Here is a 27,441-nt window from a genome sequence, read left to right as displayed (position 1 = left end):
CAGGGGATGACATTCACGTTGAAGAGAATCCTGAATAAGTCGAGCAATATGAGGCCGAGCGTTGTCATGTTGAAAGGTAATGCCTGGGCCATGACGACACAAAAACGGTAGAACAACAGGGCTGATGATGTCCATTGAGATTTCTCTCTACCACTATCAAACGAGTCCTTTGTCTTGCTGTAATCCCACCCCATTCCATAACGCTGCCGCCCCTGAACTGATCCTGCTTCAAGCATACCAATGGCTTGCAGACGCTCATTTTCGGACAGGTGTGGCATTTCGTTATGCTGAATAATTGCGTAATTTTGTTGTTTTCTGAGTGGTTGTTGTCAGCACGATGCTAAACAATGCATATGGAATCCTGTTAACACACATGTTTTTATACCCATTCTTTGGTAGTGAAATGCATGGGGCTTGCATAAAAGTCAACTTTTGCATGGAATGCATGCTTTTCTGTAGCAGTTGTGTTTTTGTGACTTGATTCCATACATGTAGTACAATATTGAAAACCAAACTTTACTTGTTTGAAAAATACACCAAAATATTGGTGTCACAGGAACTTTTGTTGTTGAGTATACTTGTATAGCATTAAATAGAACCTTTTCTTTAAAACCTACTTTAACATTGTATTTACACCTTGGTATATACATGTACATTTAAAGGCATCCCATTTCATTCCATTCTACTAAAGGAAAAGTTTGAAATAGATAAAGATCATAGATAAATGAAACTAATGGATTTATTTGCCATAAAAGAAAAGCTGAATATTATGTAGTTTTTTAGCATTAAACTACGAAAATAAAACTAGCAAAATCGATGATAAAAATAGTTTTCAGTAATTATGTCTTGCTGTTTCTATTTTTAAATTATACTTTACCCTTTCTAAACTAGAGCAAGGAGGGAACATATATGATACAAGATTGTAGTAAAAAATACTCCAAAAAAACACAAGAATGCATTCACCTTGATCATAGACAACACTAATTTTTTAGAAATTCTATTTTACAATAGATGAGGTAAACTAGATTAAATATGACTAAATACGTATTTGAACCACATGGCATTGGTCAAACTATTTGATAATTCATATAATACAGGGTACAAAAACAAATAATGAATACTTTTTAAAACATCAAAACAAAATCACTTTTACAAAATGAAAACATTACCAATATAAGGACTAGTGGACTAAAAATTTTAGTGTCTACCGCTGAATTGGTTCTCAATTATCTTGTGCAATGACAGCATGTTATATGTTTGTTAGACACATGGAAAATACTATCTTAGCAAACCAAGCAGAGCAACATTATCACAGTTTCAATGAAAGGAAAAACAAATTGAAACCGAACTTTAGAGCACACTGTATTTAATAGACTAACACTAGTCAACGCAAAAACATGTCTTTAAAATAAATAAAATATTTTTTCGAAAGAACCTTTCCTCTTCTGCAACCTAGACTTGGTTAGTTTGACCTAGACTTGCCTAGGCTTTTAGTTTAAAAAAAATACCTAACAAATATAAATCACACAGTCATGGTGCAGGACTATGTATTTAATAGCAGTTAACACAAATGCAAAAAGGTATTGCTGCTATCATTTTAAGTTAAGCTGATGTTTTGAGTAACTGTATTATTTTTGTATCGCATATATCATTGACAGAAACTGAGTAACACAGGTGCAACTGACCACTGACCTTGGCACAATTGGTTTACAATATGGCGTTTACTCACGTTTAGATGGCCACAGTATTGTCCTTTTGTGACAGATTGGAAACGGTTATGTTATTCATTCACACAGTCAGTTAGTTGATCAATCCCGCTCTTAGCCATTGCATATTAACAAGCAACAGTAATTTGTAGAAATGGGTGAGCATGTAGGACAACTGGTAGACAAGAATTCGCAGAAAAGGTAGCCTATATACAGAAGAACACGTATATAACGAACACGGATAGAGTGAACAAACAGATACAATGAAGTGTTAAAACATCCCCGATTTATCTCCTATAAATTATCATATAAAAATTTACCTACATAACAAACTCTCTACAGCGAACTAACGGATATAGCGAACTGATATCTGATCACCGACAAGCCCAAATACCACTTATTCCTGATGTGTATAGTGAACTGAGAAATCTCACTCAGTGTCTAGTGTCACTGACAATTGGCTGTACGCAATCAGACGCGAATCAACACAATTGCTGGTGACGATTCAACCTAGTTAAACTTGCATTATGTTAATCTTAATTCTCATCAAATAAAAACTTCAGATACAATTTCGTCCGACCATTGCATTAAAATGTTGGTACCTTTTAACTGAATCGCCGGTACATGCAGGAGGAAACGTGTTTAAACGTGTATGTGTTTTGTATTTTGTTTTAGCCAAGATGGAGGACGTTTCCAAGCGAGAACGTATATAACGAACAACAAACATAACGAACTGATTTCCTTTTGTAGTTCCTTATATCCATGTTCTACTGTAATGTGAATGTGCAATGTTGATCACTTCGGGCTTGGCCTTTCAATGTTTACTTGTTGATCATGAACTTCCGACCTCTAAATATAACTTGTACCACCTAATATTAATGATCATAGCTGTCTTCCATATCTTAGATTTTAATAATTTCTATCAATCAGCATTATAAACAGAATTGCAATCTATACTGTCGTTTCATCTCTAACACAGTGCTAAATCGCCATGACACACAGTCGTTAAAAATATGCAATACTTGCAGACTAAATGTCAACAGTCTTACGCCATAACTGTACAGTTAGGAAAAGTAAATCTTTCGACCATTCTGATCAGATTTCTTTTTCAAAATTGGCTCTCTGATACAAAACAGTTATGTGTGTGCGACTTGGGTGCATAATCAAAATTCGCCGTCAATCGCTTGATGTTCCAACATGGCAGAAAAATCTCAGGAAACTCAGTTACCACTTTCCTAATCTCACCATATTTAGCAATCAGTAGCACTGTATAAAATATGAGTTACACGATGTTAAAGCTATGATAATTTGGGTGATAATAATTATAATTTTGTTTTTGCACACTCAGTCTTTGACGTCTTAATTCACAGTTGAAAAGGGACGTTTTTATGGAACCATATATTCTTTGGCAGAACTAATGGGGTGGGAAAAGTGAGGGACCATATATGGTCCAGTGGCACCAAGAGGGTTAATTCACCTGAAATTCTTTACACGGAAAACAATAAACAAAAATGCTCCCGGTTGCCAGTGCTAACTGCACGGTCGGGTCATTGATCACAATCATCACAGTTATTATTATTATTATCCATTGTTATATCACTATTAAGAATTTTGCATAGCACGTGACGAAACGATACATTTCAATGTAGACCCCCAAATCATGTGACTGACACTGACCTCGAATACTGACTCGTCACATGATCAGTGTTGACCTGTCACGTGATGAATATTGATTCGTCTACTAGAAAACAAGATGGCATCTAGTATACTAACATTTTACGGTTCGCAGCTAAGTTACTGTAATGAAACAGAGGATGGCTTAAATGTTTCATAAACTTTAAAGTGAATTTCGGTATAACAAAACAAATGATTACACTTGAAGAGACCTATATGTGATAAGTAGGACCCTCTGACCAGACCCCTTCAGTGGTCCTCGGGTCATTCTGTTCACATATTGACCTCATCCTGAATAATTATTCACATATTATTGAACACTTTGTGAACTCAACATCTGAGGCTTGGAGCTGTTATCACTTCGAGCCATATCGGTTCATTTCTTACCACACAGTATCTTGTAGATAACAGAATGGGACAAGCATGCTAAATGGCATTATCACCACTCATAAGTGTCTGGAGACAGAAGTCATGCAACACCATGGCTATATGTAACCTTTGTAAGTGTATATCACCACTTTGTCCTGTTAGGTTTATTTCTGTAACTGTTTAGGTATGACTAGGTAAATTTGCACTTAGTTCAGTCTGTCGGCTTGTCAGGGTAACGATCCGAAGGTTGTGAGTTCAAGTTCGACAAATTCTAGTCTTAATGAGTTGGATTAACGCTGCTTTAAACAGTATTCCTGGAATGAATCAGTGATCATGTGGACAGTGGTCATGATTGATAGGAGAAATGACAGACACTCATAACTGCTCTTGATGCGCTGTAGGTACAATAAATATAATAGTGCATCCCTCTGGACGCAGTATATTCTTTTTCGGTATCCAATCTCAACATGTCATTTGTAAATACTGCACCCACATTCGTGGGTGGCATAAAACCCTGACACTAACTCATTCACTCTTCAATAGTCACTGTCGCTTTTCAGATTATACTCAGAAATATTCTTGCAGTGGTTGTAAGGAAGGAATGTCTCCCTCTCATCGTTGGTGTGATCTTACAGAAAATCTAGGGTCTAAAAATAGTCTTGGTATTTTTCATTATTAAACTCATTGTATAGAACACATGTCACATTACGCCAAAGGATGAAAACACACTCTGAAAAATAATGAAAATGCATGTATTTTTCCATTCACATTACCTGTATGTCTAATAGTCTAAAATTATCGAGGAAATAACACATAGAAAGCCACTAATATGACGATTTTACAGGTGCTTCATTCTTTCAGAAATGTTTCATCCGTTAAAATTGACTAGAATAAGCTTCTTATGAGTAATTATAAATACTGCAAATGAAATGGATTACCTCTTATGTACTGGATAATCGCATAAAAGTACACTTCACAGCTGCACACGCATAGACGTTAAACATACAACTGTCAAACATTAACATGCGATGTCATTTCCCCTTGTAACTCTTCTTGCATGTCAAGGTCACAGTTTGACATTATTCCAAGGTCATATTTTCATATCGTTGTTTCGTATGATTTCCACTATAAGCGTTGTTTACAATCAGTGATAACTGATTTTATATTGCATAAATCATATTTAAACTGAGAATTAATGCACTAAATTTAGATGATAATAAAAAAGCTTATTTAGAGAAGTCCTAGCTTTGCATACCAAACGTCGAGACTCTCTGTCCTACGTCTACTGAAGTCTGAATCAACGTTAGAACATCAGCATTTTGAACAAGAACTGGATATACTTAAGACAGGATGGTAAAACATAAGACTTAGCACTAATTTGCTTATTGTTTATTTAACAAACTGTCATTTCGTTCATTCCATACTCTACTCGTTCAGTTTTCGATCACACATGATGGCGAATTTATTTTAATGGTAACAGTAGAAGTAGATATCAAAACCATTAATAATTTCATGATTAGTGTATAATATTATATTTTCATATTCCCATCACATACAAAGTCAAAATTATACATTCCATGTTTCTTTCAGGCTGAAAGGAAGGCTGTAAATAAGTACTACCCACCGGACTGGGACCCCTCAAAAGGTTCCATCAACCAATATGTTGGTCAGCACCCACTCAGAGAGCGTGCCCGCAAGCTGGGCCAGGGTATTTTGGTCATCAGGTAAAACCATTCTTTACAATAGAAGCTAATATTTTATGTATTAAAACTAATATTTTATATATTAGTATTTGTTTTCATATCAAAAACAACCAGTGAAGATCCGGGGTAGAATAGGCCTTCAGCAACCCATGCTTGCCGTAAAAGGTAACTTTGCTTGTCGTAAGAGACGACTAACTGGATCGGGTGGTCAGGCTCGCTGACTTGGTGGATGCATGTCATCGGTCCCAATTGCGTGGATTGATGCTCATGATATCAATCACTGGATTGTCTGGTCCAGACTCGATTATTTACGGACCGCCATCATATAGCTAGGATATTGCTGAGTGCGGCGAAACAACAAACCAACCAAGCATATCACAACAACCCTTTTTAATCAGAATTTTTTTGGGTAAGATTTGTATTTATTTTTTACCATTGTTTTCCCCATCTCTTCATAAGTTATCATACCTATTATCTTTGTTTCAGTAAGGTTTCTATCACATAGAGCGCTGAAGAAACCTGCACATATTTTTACGATGATTATTGCTGTTATCTACTGTAGATTATGTTTTATTAATCAGGGGTGGTACGAAGCAAAAGGGGAAATCGTGATGAATGTTAAAAAATATATTTCAGGAGCTATAATTGGAAAATAAGAGTCTGAAATCATCTGAAAATTAATAGTTTTGGTGTAATTAACGTGGGATAAATGCATAGTGTGAGATAGGATTAGGGTAAAAATTTAGAAATTTTACATTAAATTGTATATTTATATACTTATCTTATTTCACATGTTATGTGCCCACCAGACCATCCCCGCATCGCAGTTACACTAACCTGTCATCTCTGAGAACGAGAATGATGTGGCATAGGGTGTCAGGTGATCAAACTGCAGGGGTCATGGTCACGTGATCATAAACCGTGCCCTATTTGTTAGGGTGGTAACTATGGTGATGCTAGGAGTGTTTGAACAAAATGCGTTTTAGAGGCTAGAAACTTTGTTTTACAACTTTTCCACACAAGGATCGAAGAAATGCATATACAATTTAATGTAAAATTTTCAAGATCTGATGATAATTATCCTTTTGTAATTAACTTAAAGATGAACATCTACTGAAAATGAGATAAAATTCGGGCTAGTAGAATAAATGTTTGGGATGCATGAGGTCTCAATACAAACATAACAGTGAGTTATATTAGAGTAAACCGTAAATGAATTTATACATGTTTCATGCTGTGGTGTATTTGTTGACCTGTGTTTTATCCAGATTCGAGATGCCCTACAACATCTGGTGTGGTGGGTGCAACAGTCACATCGGTATGGGCGTCCGCTACAATGCCGAGAAAAGTAAAACCGGCAACTACTACTCCACACCAATCTACAAGTTCCGAATGAAATGCCATCTGTGCGACAACTACTTTGAGATACAGACAGACCCAAAGGTATATTTGAAATTCTATTTTACTAAAGTATTACCTGATAATTCTCCTCTGATGAGATTCCAGAACAAAATGCACCACAGTATACCAAGAGGCTACTAAAAGGAGGATCAGGTGGTCACTATGTCGGCAGAATATATGAGCAGTAGGTAGCAACATGGAGACCGACTGTTAGCTACTATTAGTAGCTCCAAAACCGTGTCTTCCTACAGATCTGCCTTTACTATCTGACATCCATGAAGATCCAGGGTAGAATAGGTCTTCAGCAACTAATGCTTGCTGTAAAAGGCGACTGTGTGTTGTACAAGACTAACCGGATCGGGTAGTCTGGCTCACTACCTTAGTTGATGCATGTCATCGTATCCCAATTGCATAGATCAATGCTCATGATGTCAATGACTGGATTGTCTGGTGTAGACTTGATTATTTACAAATCGCCATTATAGAGCTGGAATATTGCCAAGTGGTGTTAAACAACAAACAAACAGAAGTAACAACATGGAGACCAACTGTGTCAGCTATTAATCGTAGCTGCAAAACCGTATCATTATACTGATGCTCGGTTGCTGTCCAACATCCTACATTAAGGTTCTATTAGAGTAAAATGCTGATTATTGCACCAACCTTCACAAGCTCAATAAGAGTGCATATTAAAGAACAATCTCATTAAAATCAGATATTAGTTTTCGCTACCGCTAAACAAAGATCTGAGGACATCCCATAACAGGTCACGTCAGAAGGATCTTTCGCGAACTTTGACAGACCATTGAAATGACTGAAAAGAAATCGACATTAGCCAATCAGAAGGCAGCTTTCTTGGGCTTTAAGACACAAGTTTCAAACTGGCGACTGCGCTTCGAAAAATATTTTGACGTATTCTCAGTTAAAAAATTTAAAACTGATAAAATGAACATTCTGGAATGGTTTGTAGATGGCCTAGATTGTATGTATAATAAAAAAACCTGTAACTGTCTTTTGGAATACTCTCTGTTATATTTTTCGATGTTGCATGATTAGAAAACACATTCTGTCCGTCACGTTCATGATCTGGTAAGCGACGCTCTGATTGGTTGTATAAAGGTCGTTCTGACGGGACCCGTAATGGGATGTCCTCAGATCTTTGTTTAGCGATAGCGAGAACTGAGATCTGATTTTAATGAGATTGATTAAAGAATATCATGGAATTGTTGAACAACCAAGTTAAAGAAACATTTATTAAGTACACCAAATATTTTGCTTAATAAAGTATTTTGTCCAAAGTTATGAACCTGTAAACACAATGAGGTCATGTTTCCTCTCAATATAGTGACAGTGACGGAAGTGATAAAGGTTCATAACGTTTGACAGAATATATTTTAATTCAGTAATGATGTGTTGTGTATGAAGACAATGACTAGAATTTATGTTATTTTGGGTTAGTGTCCATCTTCTGATTTTAATTACCAGTAAAATTAAAAATATCACATAGAAATAGTTTCAATATGTATAGTTTTTTATGGTAGCCAATAGGGGGCACGGGTGGCCCAGTTGTCTAAGGCGCCGTGATTCGCTGTGTAGAGTTGCGTCCCTTGGGCACGCCAGAAACCTATAATCATGGATTTGAATCCCGGTTCGCCTCCATTATGTTTCTAGGTTTGTCAGTACCATACCCATGCTCGTGGGTTTCACCGAAGTGGTAAACGTCTGAGACCATCATCACTTCGGGCTTTCCTCCCACATTAAGCTGACATCCCACGATATAACTGGAATAATGTTAAAAGCTGGTAGCCAATAGGATCATCGCTACAGAAAAATTACTGGTCCCATCGATAATTTATTAGACAACTACAAAAAATAGACTCAGTTTTCCCTCATTTATGTCAGAATTATTCTGCCATTTTGTCCTTTTATGTAAAGTTAAGTAAAATGACATTTCATCTTTTCCATCAACTAAACGGTCCACCTTGACTTTTTCATACCTCGTTAATGATGACTGGCATTGACTTGTAGATTTATCATACTCCTGACAAATGCTGATGTCATGATTATCGGTTTCTGCTTTGTTGCCAGAATCATGACTACGTCATCCTCAATGGAGCCAGGCGGAAGGAACAGAGATGGGACCCAAAAGAAAATGAACAGATTGTTCCAGAAGGTCAGCAAATTCGAAAGTTTGAAACTTTTTGGTACTTAGCATGGTGAGAGGGTCATATTATACACTGGGTGGAAGATCTCATTATTGTTTAGCTTGGCATATTAATATTGAATTAGTCCAAAGATGAAAATGTAAGCCTTATACCATTGTATACAGTGAAAATTACTTTGAGGCCTCATGAAGTATATGTGAAAGCAATAGTGTAGCAGGGTGTGGAGTCATCCTGCAGATGACATTCTTTCTCTGTCAGCTTCCGACAAGGGGTGTCCTCTCCAGCCATCTGACCATATATCAGGACAGTTTTGAATCCCAGTTTCGGATACAGAAGAAAGGAGGACATGGGTGTTTGCAAATAGACAGGAGAACTTTTAATATTATTCATGGACAACATTTTTTGTTAGACAAGGCAACACAGAAGAAGCTGGCTACAGATGCTATGTACAAACTGGAGCATGGGTCTGATGACCATCAGAGAGGGAGATCAGTTCACCACAACCTGCACCACATTGAGGAGAGCCGCGAAGACTGGAAGGAAGACTACCTCCTCAACAAGGCCCTGCGAGAGAAGTTCAGAGTGAGTCGGGGAGAACTCTGTGTAATGAGTGTGTTGTTACTAGGGCTGGGATGAGTCCAAATTTACTACCTGGGTACACATCCCGCTATTACCCGACCCTACCTGGGTACCCGCTACAGGTCGCAAGAGTTTGGTACAAAATGTCCGATTGGAAATAGTTTGAGCGTAGCCCTGGTAAAATGTATTTAAATATATGTATAAAACGATCTGGTCATGCATACACTGAAGTTGACTGAAGTGTTATTTTTATTTAAACCTACGAAGATCGGAAACAAGCAATGGTGCTTAGTCAGAAAGAAATGCGAACATTAGTGACTTGTTCTGTAACCATAGAGTTCTAGATATTTTTAATCATTAAACAATATATCACATGACTAACCACGGGTCCGGGTAGTCCTATGGGTACCCCGGTCCTACTCAGTACCCACCCGATCCGAGTACCCGAGTTACCCGTCCCAGCCCTAATTGTTACTACTGCCCTCATCCAGTTGTCACCACCTTCGACAGTTAGGTGTCAAATAGTGTACAACCTGTGGGGTTTCTATGTTAGAATTGATCCCCAGCAACCTCTGCTGGTCATAAGAGGCAACCAAATGGATAGTGTGGTCAGGCTTGGTGACTTGGTTGACAGTGTGTCCTTGTACCGGGACAGTGTGGATCGTTGCTCACAATGTCCATCACTGGAGTACCTGGTCCAAACTTAATTATTCACAGGTTGCTGTCATTTAGCAGAAATATTGCTGAGTGCAGTGTTCTACAACAAAGAATGATGTTTCCTTTTAAGTCTGTGACATCAGCCACTAGTCCTTGCCTAGTAAAATATTGTTTGGTTTAGAACACTCAGATGAAAATAGTCCATTGTTTATACTAAAATCTAAAGGAAACAGAGCCAAGTGCCAATTTCAGATAAGTACATTCCAAGATTTTTGGCACAAACAGCGCAAAGCATTTACATTTATCATGACCCTCCGATGAAACGACAAAATGCAAAAGAAGTTTATTTATTTTTATGAATTTTTTTATGAAATTCAAGCACCCCCACCCCAAATAAATAACCAGTCTCTAAACCAGGTAATTCTCCTAAAAATTCATAAAAAAGCATGAGACATCCTGTCATCTCTCTACCATAGACATGTTACGAAAACCTTCTGTGCAGTCTCGATGAATACATGGATGGCCAAGTTGTCTGTGGCACAGAGTAATTTTGCTGTGTAAAGTTGCATCTAAATTGACATGCCGGAACCCTTATTCATAGGTTCAAATCTCTGATCATGATTCTTCATCTGTCAGAACCAAGCCCTTACTTGTAGGTTTCACCAAAATGTTAAACATCCAAGAACTGAATCACTTTGGGCACAATGTTGACTTGACAATAAGAGGACATAAGCTATCAGTTTGACTGCACATACGGAAACAACACAAACCTGAACCTAATATTTGTTGTTTAATTCTTTTTTGTCAGTGGGTATATTAAGTTTTAAATTCTCAACTTCAGGATTGTGTCTGTGTGTGGGGTAGAATTGGAAGTCAGATCAGTCAAGGAAGGCAGTTCATACTGATATATTTGTCTGTATTTAAACACCATAATTTTAATCCATAATCCAACCAATTATTCAAATAATCTGTGGAGCATGTTGTTTTGGGTAAATGACAACAACACCCATGTGGAATGCTGGTTGACTGATGACAGTTAATTCACACTTTGTGCAAGGACTTATGGGTAGCACCCCCAAGTGATTCTTAACATAACACACCAACATAAGCCTGGTTTTTGCCAATAGTTAAATGGTTGCATGACCACTTTTTTTATGAGATTTGTAGATAGACAGCACTGTAAGTGCAGTTGGGGCAGTGACTCAAAGTCTTTCATATGTACACAGAACAGCTTAATTTGTGGCCATGTTCATGGGTTTTACCAAAGTGGCAAATGTCACTTTTCTCCCATATCAAGGTGTTGTTCAAAGTGTCATTAAACTCACTATCTCACTCGCTCTCACTCAACCATCCACGCACCACAGCCCATCTGTGTCTTGTCTAACCTGATTTAATCTGTTCATGCACAGGAAGAGAAGAAGGCAATCAAGGCCAGTGAGTCCAGTGACCGGTCACTACTGGACAAGTCGTCACTGGACATCAAGCTGCTGGACGAAGAAGACCAGGACAGGAAAATGGCCGGACTCATCAAGTACTCAGTCACAGAGTGTAGGTTCTCACAAGCTTAGAAATCTTAATCTTCTCAACTTGAATTCTGGTCCTCTGGTGTGTAGCCAGCAGAAATAGCATAAAACCCTCTATTATTTGAACACAATGGACCAGTCAGTTGGTCAGTAGCCCATCAACATGCATACTCGTTTTTGAGGTGGTATTTATTTATTTGTTAATAACTTTACATTTTCTAACATTCTGTTGATAAGTAACAGCACCAGGGAGGTTTGTGTATAAAGCCCTGTTGGGTCTGTTTTAGGATGTTTAGAGAGTAAGGTGTTTTTTTTACACAAATTCGTCTTTTTTGACTGTAGATTATTGTTGTATTAAGTGTGTTGATATTAGGGAGAAACTTGCGAAATCTAGTACAGAAATCGTCTTGGCGATGTAACCTAATTTGGCCTAGTATTTCTGAAATATATTAAAAATTGTGTAATTAAATGGATAATGTTTTTGATCTGATACACAAATCCGATAAATGTGTTATTATGGTCCAATAAATATGGTTACTAATATCAGATCGTCTTGACTAGGCGTCACCTATTTGTTTGAAGCGATTGCAAGTGATATGAGAGGTGGAATGTGATTGGTCAATAGGAGGGACACAGAAGGGACATAGAAGGGACATAACTCAGAATGGTGGCGCTATGATTGAGCCTGGAAATTCCAGCCTAGTTCGACAAGGGTAGAAACTGGACTCTTATTGTCAGTTAGCACCCTTGCCTTGGGATAATGATTTAGTCTTGTCTTTGCTGACAATACAGGACATTTTTTTAGGAAATATATCATAATGGACACGATCAGTCTGCAGTAATCAAACTAGGTGTTCAAATCACAGGTGGTGGCCTTATGGTTAAAGTATTTGCTCACCACAACAAAGGTCCAGGTTTGATTTCCCACATGGGCACAATGTGTGAAGCCCATTTCTGGCATCCTATCCTGTGTGATATTGTTGGAATATTGCTAAAAGCAGCAAAAATCATACTCGCTCCAAACAACAAAGCTCCAATTGCCGAAGATTGCAGAAAGGAGTCTATACTTGAACCCAAACATCATGGAGACATATAGAGGACTTGTGACAGTGCATTATCTAAATAGATGGAACAGTTGCAATAAGAATAGGTTCTGGACAGTACTTCAGCTGTCACTTGTCCTCAATCTGATATTATATGTTGGTGAAGCAAGATATGTCTACTGGTGTTTGACATGAACATACTGTCCTTGTACCCAACAAATGTTTTGTGATTTTTACTTAGTTTCATTTCTATTTCAGCTTATGATGAAAAACAGAAACAGAAGAGAAAAGCAATTGAAAGTCGTCCCATATTTGAATCAAGTAACAAAATGCTCAAAGCCAACACATCTCCAAACATGCCGAAGGCGAGTCGATCAGCAGAGATTACGAAGAAACTTGGTATTTCTCCGCTTGGAGGCAGCAAAAATCCATTTGATTCTCCATCCATAGTCAAGTCGTCGAAGGCGCTTGCTTTGGGCATTAGGAAAAAATCAGTAGAAAAACCTGAAACATTCCCTTCTAGTATCAATGGAAGTACAATATCGCCTGTGATACTATACAGTGACGCTGAGAGTGCTAGCTCGGAATCCTCTTGCCCAGAGTCAGAACAGACTTCAGCTGATACCGCGGAGGAAAATGTGATATCCTTACCAAACTGTGAAAACATGGAACAGCATACCAGCATTCCAAAAGATTCAGAATGTGATAATAAAATGTCTGCTGGAACAGCTCAAAATGCACTGGGTGCTCTCATTTCTAATTACAGTGACAGTGAAGAAGAAAGTTAGAAACAGTTTATTTGAAAATAAATGATAATATTTAAAGGTGGTTTCCTATTCTGCGAGTTTGAAATGCTGGTTTTGGTTTTACAACATAGTATTGTTTGTTTGTTTGTTTGTTGTTTAACGCCACACTAAGCAATATTCCAGCTTTATACTCAGCAATATTCCAGCTTTATGACGGCTATATGAAAATAATGAAGTCTGGGCCAGACAATCCAGTGATTGACATCATGAGCATCGATCCACGCAATTGGGATCGATGACATGCATCAACCAAGTCAGCAAGCCTGACCACCCGATCCAGTTAAGTCGCCTCTTACGACAAGCATCATGAGCATAGTCGCCTTTTACGGCAAGTATGAGTTGCTGAAGATCTATTCTAACTTGGATCTTCATGGGTCTACAACATAGTAAACAGTCTGGGATCAAGCTTTATATACTGTTAACATGGTTAATTATCTAAATCCACATTTGGTTGGCAGTTGCCGGTGAGAAACTACTACGAGATGTAATGATACACTTTGTTGTGATACATTTGTTGTTGTTTAATGCTGCACTCAGCAATATACCAGCTATATCCAGCAGTCTATAAATAACTGAGTCTGGACCAGACAATCCAGTGATTGACATCATGAGCATCGATGTACACAATTGGGCCACGATGACATGCATAAACCACGTCAGCGAGCCTGACCACCCTATCCTGTTAGTCACCTCTTGTGACAAGCATAGTCACGGTTTATGGCACGGTGTTGCTAAAGACCTCTTTTAACCAGGGGTTGTGATACCAAACATATGTCAACAGTAAGGTCGTCATATGATGATCATTAATACTGGGAAACATGTTTATCACCAAAGAAAATGAACCACCAATTAATAAAACAGTTTTTTTTACCTCTTATACACGGGCAAGAATATTGTCCCCAGTAATCTTATAAGGGGCGGACTAAATGGATAAGTATCAGGCTCAGTGACATGGTTGATTACATGAAACCCAATTGCATGGATTGATGCTCATGTCAATCACAAGATTGTCTAATGCAGGCTTGATTATTTTCAGGCCAGTCATTTAGTTATAGCTTTGCTGAGTGTGTGAGTTAATCGACAAACATACATATCAATGGAAAATATATTCTGCCAAAAAGAGAAATGCAAAAGCAGTCAAATCGTTAATATCTGACAGTGTTACCAACATCCATACAAAGTTATTAACAAAAATGAATCGTTCATTTCTGCCGACTGCAAACAGGAGGAACATCTTCAGCTGTAGCCAAGTTCTTCTGGTACCACCAAGCACCATGACAAGACTGTGGAATAATTATGACACACAGGACCTTCTTAGATCTGGTCAACCACATATCACTACTAGAGCACAGGAAAGATTCATATGGCTGCCACAGCAACCTCTACAACTAAGACAATACTGGGATTGAGTGGGATATCAGCCCAGACAGTGAGGAACCATTAGGTATTCGTGCAAGACAACGAGTTTGAGGTGTCATTTTGACAGACCTGCATCATCGGCTTTGACACTGTTTGTTGATTAACGCCACACTCAGCAATATTCCAGCTATATGACGGCTGTCTGTTAATAATCAAGTCTGGACCAGAGAATCCAAAGATTGATCTCATGAGCATCAATCTTTGCAACTGGGATATGATGACATGCATCAACCAAGTCAGCAAGCATGACCACCCAATCATGTCGACGCTCATGGTACCATGGTCAAAGAGTATTTCCACAACTGCAATGGAGAATGATTGATTTAGTGGCGAGTCATGTTTAATGCTTTGGCATGCAGATGGTAGATGTCGTGTTTACAGGCGTCACAGGGAATGTTATGCACAAAACTGCATACAGGAAGTGTTCAGATTTGGTGGTGGTAGAGTGATGAGGTGGGCAACCATGTCCAACACTGGTACAACATACTTGGTACAAGTTCTGGGGAATTTTACGGCACAATGTTACATGGATGAGATTCTTTGGCCACACATCCTTCCCATTATGCAACAAGCGAGTGTCATTTACCAACAAGACAATGTCTGACCTCACACGACAAGACTGACAGCAGCCTTTTTCAGGAATCACAACACCCAGGTCCTGACATGGTATTCCAGGTCTCCATTTTAAACTCATAGAACCCCCGATAGTTGGCACAAGCACTGCAGGCAAAGTAGGTGAAAATTTCCCAGAAATTTCCATGGCAGTCAGTTTTAGACTCAAATGGCGGCCATACAAGATACTGAGAATACATGACCTTCACCTTGAAAATCGACTGTTCCAAACGTGCTATTTGGATCCTGGGTCTGACAATGTGTGCAGACCCGTGAAGATTTCGGGGTAGAATAGGTCTTCAGCAACCCATGCTTGTCGTAAAAGGCGTCTATGTTTGTCGTAAAAGGCGATTAACGGGACCAGGTGGTCAGGCTCGCTGACTTGGTTGATACATGTCATCAGTACCAATTGCGTGGATCGATGCTCATGATATTAATCACTGGATTGTCTGGTCCAGACTCGATTATTTACAGACCGCAGTCATATAGCTGGAATATTGCCGAGTGCGGCGTTAAACAACAAACCAACCAACCGACAATGTGCCACTTTTGAACAATTAATTACTAACTGTTGATTATTTATAGGATATACAAAATACACATCTAAAAATCAACTTTGTGTATTTTTTTTTGCAGAGCATAGTATTTTTACAATTAATGTTCATATAATTTTTTATGGCCCATAGGTTTAGAACTAAGTCCATAAAAATTGTATGTGCACCAGTGTATTGTTTACCTCACCAAGACAGCATTGTCTTTCAAATCGTATTGTAAAGTAAGGTCACACTAAAAACGATGTCATAGCTAAAAATTGATGACGCCATTCAACGATCAGGTGAAGTGGGAGGGTGGTGGCATGGGTGGCCCAGTCGTTAAGGCACCGTGCCAGATACCTGGGTTCAAATACCTGTTTGTCCTGATTGGTTCCAGGTTTGTCAGCACCACACCAGTGCCTGTGGATTTCACCAAAGTGGTAAACATAAAGACCTGCTTCACTTCAGGCTTTACCTGCATGTGTATTACCTTCCTTGTCCATATGCTTACAAATCCTCATGTTTTGAACAGAAACAATACATATCTTGTTAGGCCTCCATATGCCAGTGTAGGTACATGTTTTGTCTTTCCCTTTGAATCCTATACATGTTTGTACTTTACCATCATCAAAAGGCAAAATTAATGAATATTTAACAAGGGCCCCCCATGTGCATTCCTCATTAGAATGTCCCCAGTGACTCCACTTTTGAGCGGACTTGTGGTTAGAGCAACTTGGCTGTATTTTGTACCCTGATGGCCTAGAATGTTGCTCATGCCTCAGTTTGTGCTTATTTGACACTGCACATGCTCTGTCGACTTAAAACTTTCGCTCTTGATTCTAGGTCAGTGTAATGCCTCACAAGGAACCCTATTAGTAGACGTCACGCAGAAATAAAAATTGGTATGAACATATCTGATACTTCATGGCTAAAGGGGCATGGGTTGCCATGTCCCATGGTCTGAGCCTTCCTACCAAAGTAAACATGGTAAAATTAGCATTTCCTTATCTTAAAAGGAGAGATATCAATAATAACTGCTCAGACTGGTAACCAATAAAAATGGCTAACCATGACACTCTTAAGTACCTTGATCCTCTGGGCAGTGTGCTATCCAGACTGTATAGCATGTTCACATTCTAGATTTTGTGCAGCAGTCCTACACAAATGTTAAGGCAACATAAAACTATGTGCAGTTTTGAACACCAAACATGACAATGCTGTGTATTTAGTATTGTTTATTTTTCTGTCTGACTCTCACATCTTGATTATTTAATATCACAACATTCGACTCTCACTTGATTTGAAAACCATGGAAATAAATGAGTCTGGGCCTTTACAACCTAGCAAAAAACACTCTCACTATGTAACAATGCAAATTTTGGATTTTGCACAAAGGCAAAATGTGTGAAAACTGAACTAATGTGAGATTCATGGATGATCACATCAGGAACAAACAATCTTATAAATAGTTTCAAGCTTTACTCTTCCTGAGCAGATATCCCTTTGTTAGGATAATGTCCTAAATGTAACAATCAGAAATGATTAACTAAACTGTTTGGCCTAGAAACCACCAACATTAGGCATTCCCAACTCGCCACTTGATGTACAGCTCTTGGAACTTGTCAAAGCCAGCCAATACACCAGCACCAGCAACACCTCGGAGAATGTTGGCACCAGCTCCCTTCATCATGGACATGAAGCCCTCATTCTTGATGATCTGGACTGCGCAGTCAATGGATCCCTTGTACTTGACTGCCTGGCCAGAGGTCATCATCATACGCCTTCTGATTGTATCAATGGGGTAGGACAGCAATCCAGCGCTGATGGTTACAGTGTAGCCCAAGGCAAAGGACAGCAACAAGCTGTTGCTGTCACCGAGAAGAATAGGCTTGAGGGTGTCGTAGAAGCCAAAGTAGCATCCTCTGTATACAATGATGCCCACGCAGGAGATGACGAAACCTCTGTACAGTCCAACAAAGCCATCTGACTTCAGGGTCTTCTTGTACACATCTACAAGGCCATTGAACTGCCGTTCACCACCGCCCTTTCCAGCTGACTTGGCATCATTAGCCAATCGGGTACGAGCATAGTCCAATGAGTAGACAAAGCATAGGGACATAGCTCCAGCTACACCACCAGAAGCAATATTTTTTGCAAATTTCATTGCCTGGGGATCACTCTTGCTTGCCTTAAACATTATCTTGATTTGATCTTTGAAAGCGAAGTTGAGAGCTTGGGTGGGGAAATACCTGATGCAGTTGGCCAAATTTCCTCTCCAGAATGGAAGGACACCTTCTGTTCTGAATGTACGAACTGTGCAGTCCACTACTCCTTTGTACGGTTCCGAAAGACGTCCAGCCTTGATCATCTCATCTTGATTCTGGACCAAGAGCTTCACTCTTTCAATGGGGGCAGCAGCTGTCTTCGATACTGCAGCAGCTACACCGCTGAGCATGAAGTTTTCGGCGAATCCAAGCTTTGGCTTTTTAGACATCTGAAACAAATTAAAAGTGAAGTCTGTATACAAAAACAAATCAATACCAAAACTGCACAATAAGCATGTGTTAAAAATTAAAGGGGGTGGGGGGCTGCATGCAATAGGGTTTGAATCAGGGACCCCTATATTAACATTTGGGCTATGACAAGCTCCCCTTGACTTTGCAACATGATAACGAGCAAGTTTTTAAAGAGTATCGTATACCAGTCGCCAGTGTACAACTGGAAGAACCGCATTCGAGATTGACATTTGTATAGATCTACCTTATAAATACTAAATGTTAAATACATGTGCGCATACTATAACAGTGTACAACATGCTCAATGTCAACATGAAAAGACAGGGGGGAAAAGGGGGTTGTTACCGAAACTTAAAAGCATTAGATCTATATTTTGTCTACAGCAGAGTTTCGAAAGGAATATGTATGCCTAAAATACAATAGCGCCAATGTTATGCTTACGTTCTAAGTGTGTGAATAGTTATGGTCCAGCGTGCTACCTTTGTTAATACTTAGTGAAAAATGAAATATTCTCAGACCTAGATCTACTGTAAGTAAACTAACGTCTTCCGCGTGGTTTTATCCAGGCTTAGTCTAGGTCTGCATGCTTGTACTTGATGCATTCAACTTAAGATTGTAACCAAGGGCAGGTCGACTGGCTAAATGCCACATGGAAATTTGTTCCAAATAATTATTCAATACGTATTCAAAATCGTAACAAACTGAATTGATTGTAACTTAAAATGCAGCATATTGTCCTTATTATCAAGCTGAACGTTGCAGAAGCTATGCTTACTTGTCTGCTGCACGGCATTCAGTGAACTGATGAGGTCATTCTGATCAATGTTCGAATTAATGTATGTCCGGGGATAAATCGGTTTTAATGCTGTTGTTACTTATCAAGATCAAATGACCTATCATTACTTATTTAATCAACTCCTAACTATTTTAGAGTAGAGGAGATTTGCACAAATTCAACCTTGTGAAATGGTTTGTGACATTGACATTTTACCAGTGTCTACCGGCGAAAGATTTCGGAGTAAGAAGAGGTTAATAATTGGGTATTTCCAGTATGTAAACACATGCAGTTGTACAGAACATTATCAGAAATACGAAAAAACTATTCTTAATTAAACTTTATAGCAATACCCACCTTGATGAAGAGAAAATATTTGCCACTGCACAGGTAGAACACTGCCTCAACTACACCCCACGTTGCAAAGGGAACGGCTTTTCTCCCCTTTTTAAAATCTGATTGGACCTTACAGTCACGTGACTTGTGACAGCTTAAGATCGCTAATCCGATTGGCTGGCATGGAGGGCGAAAGGTCATATCGTCACCAACCTGAATAATGCCGGTACATAGGGTTGGCTCAGCTTGAAGTGAGAGAACACGTGCTTCCGACAATGACAATTTCTTGCGTCCATTGACTTCACACGAATTTTTCGCCGTGGTTATGTCACGAATTGCATATTATTCATTTGTAGTTATAATATTACAGTCATTCCATGGTCAACAATATCGAGACACGTGTTTCAAGGAGATTTCCCTCATCTTGACTTTGTTCCTTGTGTGGGCCGACACGAGGTCACTCCAGTTCGTTCACTTAAACTTCTAAAGTCCGAAAATGAATTGGGTCAAAATATTCAGTGCCTATATTGTTAATAGTGATAAACTACAATAAGACAGATACTCTACTTTTTTTATTTTCATCGAAATGATCCCTATTACAGTACAAATTCCACATGTTATTGAACATTCATTGACAATCGATTTAATCATCAAAGTAGCACGTGTGTTTATGTAATACTTCGTCTTAGCAAGATACTTTTAGTCCAGTATCCAGTTCTAGAAAATAGAACTGTTTGTAAATTGTGTCAAACAATTTTAACTTTTTACATTTACGACCACAGCGAATTGGCTCAGTGGGCAGAAACGTTTCATCAAATCAACATATAACCTTTCAATATTCTTTGAAACAAAAACACTACAAAAATAAAATAAAATAAGAAAGAACAAAGAATTCCACAAATGAAGTATACATAATGAACGTATACTGCATGAAGACATTTAGTCATTTACAGATGCTATTTTAAAAGATGTCGTTATCAAACATCTACATGAAACGTGACTTGCGTTTTCCCACTTTTTGATAACATGATAACCAAGTTATCTACCCGCGAATATAGATGTATCATGCCAGCTGGCATAGTGATTGATTGCAGGTTGTTTAACGTCGAACTTAGTAATAGTCCAGCCACATGTATGATGGCGGTCTGTAAGTATTCAATCCTGGACCAGACAATCCCGTTATTGACATCATGAGCATCGATCTATGCAATTGGGATACGATGACATGCATCTACCAAGTCAGCGAGCCTGACCACCTGATCCCGTTAGTTGCCTTTTACAACAAACATGGGTTGCTGATGACCTAAACAGACACAGGTCGATGCGTACGTATGCAGATAAAATATGTCAGTCCTTGTTGGAGGAGACTGGCATTTAGCAAGCTGTCTGTACACTCGTGTTTGCATATTATAAAGGAATAAGGACACGGCCAATGCATGGAATCAGATTAGAAATAGCTTTCATGTTTGTGAATGTATATTCTGAAAACCAATTTGGGAGTGCGACATTCAGACCTTTTTTTTAATGATGGTATTAAAGTGAAAAGAAGGGTTGGTTCCTGTTGAAGCAGATACTTGATCAGCTGAAGGTATCTGTATATCTGGCGCTATTGAGAAAAATCACTGGGTATCTTAGTTTAAAAGTGATTCTTTAAATTCAATTATACCAATATGACTAATATTGACATAAATATCTTCTTGTTACAATTGTTGACATACACATTATACACATACTAATATGGGCGACATCCGTGTTATTAAATGTGTTTATGAATAAACGTCACAGCCAATAAATTTCTGCTTTTGTTAACAAATGGTTTATATGCCATGGACACTCAAAACCTATATTCTGACGAGAACAGTGAGAAGCCTGACGTAATTAACAAGAGTTGTCTCCCTTGTTTCTAAGCGGCATGGCAACAGTCACGGGGTCGTAAGAAATAAGATATCTCTCCACGGGCTCTATACAGATATCCCCGAGCATGGATAAGGCCAAATCAAGCGTAGAAACAGCGCCTGCGGATAGGCTGAAGATTCGACTGGTAACATAACCACAATGCATGACCTTATTTGCTTAAATTATATAATCAACTAATATAAACTTATGTTGTGGCAATAAGGGGCCTAATATGTTTAAGAATCATAGAAACGAAAATAATCTGTTTGGTATGGATAAAGAACACATACAATGGATTTGCCTCAGCTGTTTGATTAAGAACGAGCCCTTTTTGCTGTAAGACTAATTCTCTGGTTACTGTCTTAATGCAGATTAATTCTTTAATCTCGTACTCTCTTTCTTTTAATAAGTGCTAGATAATTATAAGTTAGTTAATTGGTTTGTTGTTTAACGCCGCACTCAACAATATTCCAGCTATGTGACAGTGGTCTGTAAATAATCGAGTCTGGACCCCTGACATCATGAGCATCGATCCACCCAATTGGGATCGATGACATGCATCAACCAAGTAAGCGAGCCTGACCACCCGTCCCCGTTAGTCTCCTCTGTGACAATGTGTGAAGCCCATTTCTGGTGTCCCCCTCCGTGATATTGCTGGAATATTGCTAAAAGCGGCGTAAAACCATACTCACTCACTTTATTCAAACCAGGCAGACTTTAATTTAAGTATACTGAACCAAGTTCGCATTGGAGGTGGTGAGGTGAAATAGGTTTTAATGTCGCATTTCAGATTATTGCACTTATAGAGAGACTTGCATGCACGCACGCGCGCGCGTGTGTGTGTCTGCTTGTATTAGTCCGTATTAATGCCGATTTTATGGTGATAGCCCACTGAAATACCATGCTGCTGTTTACTGACTCCGCGCCGACCAGTCCATGTTTAGCCCATTATGCCGAGCACCAGGCAGGGTAACAACAAGTACCATCTTTTAACGCGGCAGGGGATGGAACCCACGATCTTGCGCTCTTCGGGGGGACGCGCTATCCACTACACCAAGGAGACGGTCGGTACAATGGAACCTCGGTACATGATTATTAGAGCCGATAGAGTTTCCATACGGTTAATGACCTCAAGCATTTCTTTCGTAGTCTTTCTGTGATGCCCGATATATTAGCTTCATGTCAAATATAGAATGATGCGTTACTTAATATTATATTTGATATCCCAGAGGTCATAATACTTCACTCAATCTCTTGTATAGACGTTACAAGCAGTAAATGGCCGGGGGTTAGTTACAAGTTAAGCACCTAGTTACAGAGTATATATTAGAGAACGTGTCGTCTGGACTGGGGATAAGCATGTGTGACCATTTGACCTGATAAGCGACAAAGTCAAAAGGAAAATATGAAAGTCAAATGTATATCCCCCTTGCATTGTATTTGTATGGTTAGACCAGGCTTCTTTTTTCTGTTTACGAATGTTTGGCCTTAAATCCCCAGACCGGTAGGTAAAACAAATGTTTTAAAAACTCCAATTTCAGTTATATTTCCCCAAGGATAGAATGTGGAGGGGGTACCGTAAGGGATACATTACAACAAATGTCGAGGCAGGGTTCGTTGTTTTTAAGATCAAGTTTTTGCATGTTTTAATTAACCTTGAAGATCCGGGTTAGAATAGGTCTTCAGTAACTTGAAGACTTGCCGTAAAAGGCGTCTATGCTTGTCGTAAGAGGCGACTAACAGGATCGGGTGGTCAGGCTCCCTGACTTGTTTGATGCATGACATCGTATCCCAATTGCGTGGATCGATGCTCATGACGTCAGGGGTCCAGACTCGATTATTTACAGACCACTGTCACAAAGCTGGAATATTGTTGAGAAAACCCGAACAAACAAATATGTTTGAATTATAGTATTTTAAATAATTTATATTTGTTGATAGCGACATGTTGTTTTTTCTTAACATTTGGCTTATTTCTGGTCGGCGGAATAAAAAAAGTAGCTGCTTTTTATTATTTTTCACATTTCATTGGATTCGTAAACCAAGTTCAAAAAAATTAATATGTCTGGCTTGAACATCTGACAATAGAAACATAAGAATCTCTTTAAAGCCTTTGGCATTTGAAACAATAGTTTAAGAGTGAGTTTCGATTCTAACAATGGCATTTTTAATTTTTAGATATATTTCATAAATTCAGCAGATGATGTTATACATACTCTGACATAAAGGAACATGTAATAATATTGTCTTAAGTCATAAGCTATACAACGTCGTAGTGAAATATAACTCGGTGACTTGGTTGATGTATGTCATCGTATCCCATTTGTGTGGATCAATGCTCATGATACCAGTCACTGGGTTGTCTGGTCCACCTCCAAAATGCTTGAATATTGCTGAGTGCGGCACTTAACAAGAAACAAAAAAATACTGTTACATTTATGCATTAGCCCAAACATTAACGTAACACAATCGCGTGTCCCCGGCTCGGGTGTTTTTGCCGGCAACTGTCTGCCCTTGTCTTCATATGGTGTTGTTATACGGTGTGCAGGCAAACTAGTCATTATGATCTGTCATTTTGGTCGTCTTTACAGCGTCATAAATTTTCGCCTTAACCAACGACACAAGAGAGTCACTTTTACAATCGTCTGTATCATATAAAAGGTCATAACATAATGTAGGGTATAATTTGAATCGGACCTAGGTATAGTGTTTTGATTATGAAGTTATTTAAAATATAAAATCATTTCAGATGTTTTATGTACCTTAGTCATGTTTATATGTCCAGTCTACTGTTAAATATATCACGACATCCCTAGGTTCCAGCACTGTTAGGATGCGGGGCCCGTGAAGATCAGGGGTAGACTAGGTCTTCAGCAACCAATGCTTGCCGTAAAAGGCGACTATGCTTGTCGTAAAAGGCGACTAACGGGATCGGGTGGTCAATGCATGTCATCGTATCTCAATTGTGTGGATCGATGCTCATGTTGTCAATCACTGGATTGTCTGGTCTATACTCGATTACTTACAGACTGCCGCCATATAGCTGGATTATTGCTGAGGGCGGCGTTAAACAACAAACAAACAAAACTAGGACGCTGGATACAGCAAACACGGGTTTATATAATTAATACATAACGAAGTTACATAACACATGATCACTCAAGTGAACTACAAGACAAAGAACTTAAATAGATAACCACCATGACTGTGGAATATATGTATACTAACGGGGGAAAAGTAACAGTGCGTCATATATAGTTCAATAAAAATAAATTTATTCTGAAATTAAATAATGCATCTTTCATTAGACATCTCCCGACTTAAGGATGTGATTCACAATTTGCGCGTGCATGTTAATGCACGGCGCACCATATCGATATTTGCGTGTTTGTTGGGAGGATTATACTCACACGTGGTTTTTGACTCTGAACAGCACACACTGAATGTTTTACTATCAGTTGCTAAATAAACCCCACAATAACGCTTATGCAATGCCACGGCTTTCTGAAAATAAAAAAAAAGTCTACCCGCTGTGGGTAAACTACAAACAGGAATTGCGTAAAATGAAGTTGCAAGACATTTAATGTTCATGGAAACACAATATCATTTCCTTGGAGACGTTATCTACCGCAGGGCAACACGGGCCGGTCGTCACGGTGTGATGTCAGGTCAACAAGGCAACCATATTCGGTTGGTGCATGTCCCAAATCGATACCAAACTGTCACTTTAACAGCTCGGGCAAATCCTGGTTTGAGACTTATTAGAGGCAGAACCTTACCCAACCGGATGAAGGAGCACACCAAGCGTCCCCGACGTCCAGTGATACCCCCAATTTTGCTTCCACGTCACCGCCAGAAACGCCGAGCTTGTTGTAGGAAGCATCTGAGGTTAGAAGACAAGACTGGGACAGCATGCTGTTCACGGATGAGTCCCGGTTTCATCTGGACATTTCTGATGGTCGTGCAAGGGTCTACATGTGTCCAGGGAGAACGTTTTAACGACGCCTCTGTTACTAAACGTCGTCAGTTTGGGGGTATAAGTGTAACGGTATCGGTTGGCATCACAACCATGGGAGAACACAACTCACCATTGTTATTGGCAGTCTGAATGGCGTACATTACCGGGACATCGTTCGAGATCATGTTGTAGCCTACTCTTTGTGAAAATGTAGGGACGTGACGTCACGTTGCAGTAGGCTAATGCCCGCCCACAAGTTGCGCATGCTCTAACATTTTTTTGGAGAGTGCATATCATTGCTGTTTCTTCAGACCTCTACCCCATGGAACATGTCTGGGATGAAGTGGAAGGATGCCTACGACAGGACCAGAACCAGCGATAACGCAAACTCAGTTGAACACATCTTTGGGAGACATTTGGAACATCTCCCAGGCTGTTTTCAATCACCTGGTATCTTCAATGCGCCACCGCTGCATCGCTTGTACCAGCGCAAAAGGTGGTCACACCCGATATTGACAGCGTTAATTGTGTTACACCACCCCTCTTTTAGGGCGTGTCTCTCTGTCTTCTGTTACCAGATATGGGTTTCGCCAATGAATTTGATAGTATAAAAGACTTCTTAGACTAATGGCCAAATAGTATGGTGTTATTTTCTATAACATTACATTTACACCACTTTATAGAAGCACGGTTACTGTTTTCCGTTAGTATAGTTCATGAACCCCAAACCGAGATTATGAAAAAGCAAGTATAGCCAGCTCTATATTCCACATAAAGTGCCGGGCAAAAGAAATAAACACTCATTTTTTATGGTGGCTCAAATAACACAAACAAATAATGGCTATTCGATGGTAACGTATTTGATACGGGTATCATAGTTGTGTTTTGGACCTTTGCAGTGTTTTCAGCCTAGAGACGTCTTAATAACGTGTATGTTTTCGTCAAATCCAAGTGTATCCTGCTGTGACGACATATTGTAATCTGCCTTTGTAAAAGAATTAAACCTTTTTCAAAATTGATAGACAACAGCTGTTCGATTGAGCTGAGGTTAAGTTTCATTGACTCGTGAAATGCATGTAGCCTTTTGCTTCGAAGCGGGGTATGAGAGAGTTATTCTATCTCTCAGAAATGCACGTGCAGCATGTCTTCTTCGTGAGAAATGTATTCCCCTCCATTTTATCAACATCACGTGGACCAACCAGATTTTATAACTCTGGCATGGAGGTATGATAATTTCTTTTGCCCGGCAGTTAAGATGAAATCAGCATCAGGAAATATTTTCTTCAGAAAATAATGTATTGCGTATTAAAATATTTCACGTACCATATGTAAGTCTAAACGTTAGGTTACACATTGTAATAGTGTCTGACAGAGATCACGTGATCTCCCCTACCGGACACAGCATATACCTGTCTGATAACGGCATACACATTATCACTACCTGTCTGCGTGCAAAGTAGAAATATATCCGTCATGTGACGTGTAGATTACACCTGTGGCTAATACTTATATCAAGCAGACACAACTGACTGCATAGATAAACTCACCATGGTGATGCATATTACAGTATATAGAACAATTTCATTCGGTATACATACAGAACAGGCTGTGCAACACGGCTTGTGTACAATGACGGAATTTTATGTATACATTGCAAGATACGCATGGTTGGGTATGTGTGCCACGACACAGCATATATCTGTCCTTGATCGCTTGAGGTGTGGTGAAATTGGGTTTTAACGTCGCGTCCATTATTGTACTTATATAGCG

The 27,441-nt window shown here is 39.0% G+C and overlaps 3 protein-coding genes across 4 annotated transcripts in view; 1 reads left to right on the top strand and 2 right to left on the bottom strand.

Moving 5' to 3' along the window:
• The window catches only part of LOC139478193 (glycogen debranching enzyme-like), a 59,506-nt gene extending 54,710 nt beyond the window's left edge, over positions 1–4,796 (bottom strand). For both annotated transcript variants that reach the window (XM_071260563.1, XM_071260565.1), the window contains exon 1: positions 4,688–4,796. The gene's annotated coding sequence lies outside the window, so the exon portion shown is untranslated. The remainder of the gene's footprint in view (positions 1–4,687) is intronic.
• A 214-nt stretch (positions 4,797–5,010) lies between these two features.
• LOC139479966 (coiled-coil domain-containing protein 130 homolog) lies at positions 5,011–13,608 on the top strand. Its single transcript, XM_071262917.1, has 7 exons — positions 5,011–5,102; positions 5,340–5,473; positions 6,721–6,895; positions 8,942–9,026; positions 9,428–9,600; positions 11,664–11,802; positions 13,079–13,608. The coding sequence occupies exons 1-7, from the start codon at positions 5,100–5,102 to the stop codon at positions 13,606–13,608; spliced, it is 1,239 nt and encodes a 412-aa protein (XP_071119018.1). The 5' UTR covers positions 5,011–5,099.
• A 3,802-nt stretch (positions 13,609–17,410) lies between these two features.
• On the bottom strand, positions 17,411–19,925 carry LOC139479268 (uncharacterized). The gene is made up of 2 exons (XM_071262134.1): positions 19,839–19,925; positions 17,411–18,684 (listed from the first exon to the last, which is right to left on the bottom strand). Exon 2 carries the CDS (start codon positions 18,682–18,684, stop codon positions 17,767–17,769), a length of 918 nt encoding a protein of 305 aa, XP_071118235.1. The 5' UTR covers positions 19,839–19,925; the 3' UTR covers positions 17,411–17,766.
• Positions 19,926–27,441: the final 7,516 nt, after the last annotated feature.

Source organism: Haliotis cracherodii, unplaced genomic scaffold (assembly GCF_022045235.1).
Source record: "Haliotis cracherodii isolate W230 unplaced genomic scaffold, xgHalCrac1.p SCAF_4, whole genome shotgun sequence".
NCBI classification, from domain to species: domain Eukaryota; kingdom Metazoa; phylum Mollusca; class Gastropoda; order Lepetellida; family Haliotidae; genus Haliotis; species Haliotis cracherodii.
The sequence above is the reverse complement of the archived record's forward strand: the minus strand, read 5'-3'. Positions and strand labels throughout refer to the sequence as shown.

What these genes read in the sequence shown, in the direction of transcription:
- LOC139479268 (XM_071262134.1), bottom strand. Translation starts at nt 18,684, where the DNA reads ATGTCTAAAAAGCCAAAGCTTGGATTCGCCGAAAACTTCATGCTCAGC.
- LOC139479966 (XM_071262917.1), top strand. An exon ending in CAGGGTATTTTGGTCATCAG is followed by an intron (nt 5,474 to 6,720) that starts GTAAAACCATTC and finishes TGTTTTATCCAG; the next exon opens with ATTCGAGATGCCCTACAACA. An exon ending in AGATACAGACAGACCCAAAG is followed by an intron (nt 6,896 to 8,941) that starts GTATATTTGAAA and finishes CTTTGTTGCCAG; the next exon opens with AATCATGACTACGTCATCCT.